Source organism: Etheostoma spectabile, chromosome 17 (genome assembly GCF_008692095.1).
Source record: "Etheostoma spectabile isolate EspeVRDwgs_2016 chromosome 17, UIUC_Espe_1.0, whole genome shotgun sequence".
Classification (NCBI taxonomy): Eukaryota; Metazoa; Chordata; class Actinopteri; order Perciformes; family Percidae; genus Etheostoma; species Etheostoma spectabile.
Window position 1 is genome coordinate 2,129,670 of NC_045749.1, and position 5,301 is coordinate 2,134,970.

General features: G+C 39.9%; 1 protein-coding gene and 1 long non-coding RNA gene across 2 annotated transcripts in view; both read right to left on the reverse strand.

Annotated features, from left to right (window-relative positions):
- Window positions 1-2,266, reverse strand: part of cyp26c1 (cytochrome P450, family 26, subfamily C, polypeptide 1) — a gene marked incomplete at its 5' end in the record, with an annotated part of 15,485 nt that extends 13,219 nt beyond the window's left edge. Inside the window, 2 exon segments of the mRNA XM_032540826.1 lie at window positions 511-864; window positions 2,027-2,266. Coding sequence (XP_032396717.1) covers window positions 511-717 — 207 coding nt within the window.
- The window catches only part of LOC116705021 (uncharacterized), a 21,439-nt gene that overhangs the window by 10,559 nt on the left and 5,579 nt on the right, over window positions 1-5,301 (reverse strand). Inside the window, exon 2 of the long non-coding RNA XR_004335822.1 lies at window positions 1,439-1,445. This is a non-coding gene — a long non-coding RNA (uncharacterized LOC116705021). The remainder of the gene's footprint in view (window positions 1-1,438; window positions 1,446-5,301) is intronic.

Consider the following 5,301-nt stretch of genomic DNA (forward strand, 5'->3'; position numbering starts at 1 on the left):
GGGGACACAAGAATCACACAGAACGTGTGCTGGAACGAGGCAATGTGATTGTGGAGTGGAGGGATAGAGAGATGAAGGCATGAGAGAGTGCATTCCTCACTGTAGAAGAAACAGACAGACTAAGAGAGGGAGAGAGAGAGAGAGAGAAAAAGGAGGATGATTTGAACAGAAAACGTCTGTTTTTTCCTCCGCAAGAAGGAATTACGCACCGAGCATCAAGTCCGCACATGTCGCATTAACAACAGAACTCACTGCCCAAGAATCTGCGGAGCTTTCCCAAGCTTCCCGAGCGCTTCCACATACATCATCATTAATCTGATTATTAATACACACTGCAGCCCCCCAGGCTTTATCTGTAAGTTTTAAAGAATCATGAGAAAGCCATATACGTGATGAACATGAATAAAGAGCTACACACAAACGCAGACGCGCAGGAGACTCAAACCTATATTTTAGCACGCTTGTAAAAAATGCAAACTACACACCAGCCCCAGACGTGTCAACTCTCACCTGGAAAAGCCAGTGGAAAGTCTCTCCGACTAATGGCCAGCCCATGGAGCCCTTCGGCAGCGGCAGGCTGCTCTCTTTGTCCCGGGTCAGGCTCCAGCGGAGGCTCCACAGCTGCCGGGTCAGCGCCAGCAGCAAGAGCGCGGATAGGACCGAGGTGAGCGTGGTGGTCAGGGCCGACAGGACCCCGAACTGTGGCAGGGGTAACATCTCCAACGTGAGGGTCCGCTTCCCAGCATCCACCTCTGTCTGTGCGTAAAAGGCGCTTCTGTTCCGTTCAAAACTCGGCCGTGCGTAATTCTTCCCCTCCGTCCAGTTTCTTCTATTTTTTTCCTTTTCCTTTCCCCCAGGTAAACTCTGTCCAGATAAAAGAAAAAAGGTGTGTTAGTTTCAGCCTCAGCTCCACGAGATACAAAGCTGAGGGGGCAAATAGGGGAGAAAAGCTCATCTCTGGAGACAAGCAGCCAGTGGCCGAGCGTCTTAATAAGCTGTTATTACAGCCAGTAAGAGGATAATAATAACAGTAATCAGCCTCCTGAATCATTCAGAAATATGCAATGATGAGGATACGTCGTCCCCTCTGGAATGATTGTATCATAATCCACCGAATCAGAAGAAGTCTTCAAACTCAAAATGTTGTCTCTTTTAGCGCGTAATCATTTTGAAATATAATAAAAACCAGCATACGCTCACTCATTTTACCATGCGTGATTAATTAAAAATATGTAATATATAATATATACTATAATATATAAAGACTTGTCTTTGACACGCGCGTAATCAGACCAAATGGATGCGCGTTCACGGACTCGTACTGCTGAGCTCTAAGAGTTAGCAAGGTTACAGAGCAAGGTGCATTAAATACACAGGCATTTCTTCGCACTTTAATTATTACACTGATTTTTATCGTGTATTGCCTGTAACGGGTCACGTGTGTCCTTCATTTACGTCCTTAGATGCTTCGTTGAGATTATCATCTTATTTTTATGGTTTTATATTGATTTAATGTTAATTTTAGAATTTCTGTTACATGTGTGTGCTGTGAAGCAACAGATTGTAGCACTATATGCCTAAAAACGATTTCTCTCTATTTTCTTCATATTTGACTCTGGATGAACTGAGAGGAAACTCCCCTCCATTCCGCCACTGCTTCCAAAATGAGGAGTAGCTGTCAACTATTCCAAATAGTTTTACAGGTTTACATGCGCCGGCTTGTCTATTAGGTTATGCGCCTTTATAGGTACAGTTCAGGGGACTTAGCCCCCCCGCCGGGCAGGCCCGAGGTTTCTGGAGCAATGGCAATAAATCATGTTTTTTTAAGAAAGAGAAAGAAGAAAAGGGGGATTTGAATACAGTGGGCTGCTATGAAGCGGATTAACAGTTCTGATACAGTTAAGCAGAGGGGAGAGGAGGCGGCTTGGAAACGGAGAGGATGAAGAAAAAGTTCAACAAATGACTCACTTGTGTCCCCAGTAGGACATAAAAAGGATGTGTTTCAGTCTGTAAGGTGCAGGCTTACCTTGAACAGCTCTTTTGTCAGCGGCGAGATAAATCCGTGCGCTTTGAAACAGTTTGTCCTTCTCGCCTTCTCTGCCCGAACCCCGGCGACTGTTCCTCCACAGCGAGCGGGCTGCGGGGGGGTTTTATAGAAAAGGCTGCACGGCGTGATCCACCTTCAGCCGATGACGTTGGTCTGAATATGTTAAAGAGGCCCGTTCATTCACCGCGCGCACCGGAGGGAGAGAGAGAGAGAGAGAGATCTAGAAGGAGGAAAGTTTGGAGATCAGAGCAGAGACGCAAGGGTGCGCTCTGAGAGAGAGACAGACAGACAGACAGACAAAAAGACAGACAGACAGACAGACAGAGAAAGAAAGAGAGACCGAGAAGCAGAGAGACTGTGTGTGTGTGTGTGTGTGTGTGTGTGTGTGTGTGTGTGTGTGTGTAGCTGTTATTGAGCCTGATAGGTGTTAATAATAGTAGTATAAAGTTATTTTTTAACGACCCAAACGTACAGTAGATTGATTTTACAGTCCCATCATGGTTTTACTGACATTGACATTGTCTTTTTTACATTGCCTTTATATATGACTAATGTTTATTATTATTATTTTATATTATTATTATTATTTTATTATTATTATATATTATAATATTATTAATACTTAATATCATATAAATATGACAACACTTGTGACATTTAGTTGACACTAACCTCCTTCAGTTCCTGTTTGCTGCTTTAAACAACATATAACGGCCTTCAGCTGACTAGTGTGTGTGTGTGTGTGTGTGTGGTGGGTGTGTGTGTGTGTGTGTGTGTGTGTGTGTGTGTGTGTGTGTGTGCGCCAATCACCTGCTGGTTTGGAAAGCGCGATCAGGATTTCAAGTCGGATCTCAGCTGCTGCAGTTTCTCCGCATCCAGAAAAAAAGAGACAAGCCTCCCAGCTCGGAATATGATCGAGAATCTGACCTGATAGACAGGTTTCCCGCAAAAAAATTAGAAGATCTGCTGCAGTCATTGTTGTCTAAACTCTAGATACATTTAACCACAGTGTTTTTATGACATGAATCAAATACGGAATTAAAATAGAAAAGGAAAAGCCAGATGTCTGAGGTTATTTCTCTCTCATTTTCCATCTAATTCTTTTTCCATTGAATCACAACAAGAAGCTTGTCACGATCCAATCATTAAAATCAGAACAACTGAATGCAGCCAAGAACTGACATGCAAACGGTAGAAATAGACGGTGCAGGTCAAAAGGTGGTTTGGGCTGATTTTATTTTAATATTTATTTTTAACGGGGGGCTTTCAGCGGCACAGTTTCGCCCTCGGCTTCCAGAGAAGAGACCTAACCCAGATGAGATGGATGTTAGACACAACGTGTGCAGAGACATGGATGTAAGATGGATCCACACTGTGCGTAATGTTCTTTTCAACGTTTAAAAAGCCTTTTTTTGTGTAAAGAAAGTCTCCTCAGGTCATCGACTGTGACTCCAACTTCAATCCCCCTAACGTCCAATCATATTTAAACAAATACATAATTATTTAGGCCTATATTGTGTCATATTTTTTATATTTTATTGGCGAGAACGCAACTAATAAATGAACTCGTAATTTCCTGAATATCTGAACGCGAAAGCCTCAGGTAACGTTCTTTGGGTTTGACACTTGAAATGTGTCTGATATGTTTGTCTTATTTTTTTTAGGAGTGTGTGTGTGTGTGTGTGTGTGTGTGTGTGTGTGTGTGTGTGTGTGTGTGGTTTGTTGTTGTGTGGTTGTATTTGAGCACACTTCCAGCTGTTATCGGTGTGTTATCCCAGCGAGGAACGCTTGCATGTGTGAGCGGCGTGGATTGGAGAGTGTGTTGGGCCGGGCGGACTGATGGAAGCACGAGGCCACTGGTGGTCCAAACGCCTTTCACTGAAGGCTTTCAGGGGGAATGTAACGGAGGAACACACACAGATCCTGGGGGCTCGTGGAAGCTTTTCTGCTCGCTTCTGTCATTTATCAAAATAAAAATATAAATATATACACATATATATATTTCATTGTTTTATTTCAAATATTTATATATATATTTTACATTTTTTTATGTATACAATATTATATAATATTATATTATATTATATATATATATATATATATTAAATATTAATTAATGTACGGAAGAGGATTAGAATTTAAAAAACTTTAAAAAAAAAACTTTTTAGACTAGTTCTGAATTTTTTGCAGAATGATAAAAACACTTTTTTCACATAAACTACAATAATACTACATGTTCCGTACCAATGCACCTGGAAACACTGCAGCTATGGTGGAGCCATAACTTTATTTATAAATTCACTGGGTGAATTTAATGCGTAAAAAAACCCTGAGACTGCCCCCTCCCCCCCCCCCCCACCCTTCTTAAAAACCCATTTTGATCATTGAAACGGATTCCAGACACACGCCTGTAAATGACAAGATATATTCTGAGGTGTTATTATTTTTTTTACACTGTCTTATTTGTGTGCGCAGCTTTTGTTTCATTCTTCATGTTGTGAACTTGAATTTCCAAAGTTCCACATCATATTCACAGAGCAGTAAATCTGCAGCTGACATATAATACCTGTGAGCTCTGTGGGGAATCCCCCCCCCCCCCAAAAAAAATGAAAAGGACGTTTGAAGAAACAAATTCAATTCCCAAAAAATACATTTGGAAGGACATTACTTTAAAACACTCTCTCAGAAGATTAATGCAGTTATTTTATTATATTATTATATTATTATTATTATTATTATTATTATTATTATTATTATTATTATCATTATTATCATCATTATTATTATTATTATTATTATTGAGTATGTGTTAAAAGTCTACTCCTTACATATTATATCATGTTTTTTGCTTGTTTTACACCAGACTTCTTGTGTGATGAACTTTTCTCCCAAAATATAATATTTAACATTCAATAATCTGTATTTCAGCTCCATTTAGAGAGATAGGTTGTGATGTTAAAGATCAGCAAGTTACTGTGAACTTTTTTTACAGTAAAGGTACCGTACTTCCATTTACAGTAGCCTATTGTATGTATTCATTGTAAAATACAAAACAATTAAACACAACATGAGATAAAAAAAAAGTAAAAATTCAGTGGATAACTTTACTATTTACAGTACTAAAGTGTCTATATTGTGATTTTTTTTTTACAGTAATGCTTTGACTACTGTGATTTCAACTGTCATACTACTACTGTGATGTTGTCATGGCGACAAGGTTGTAATGCAACTTTACAGCATTCTACTGTAAAAAT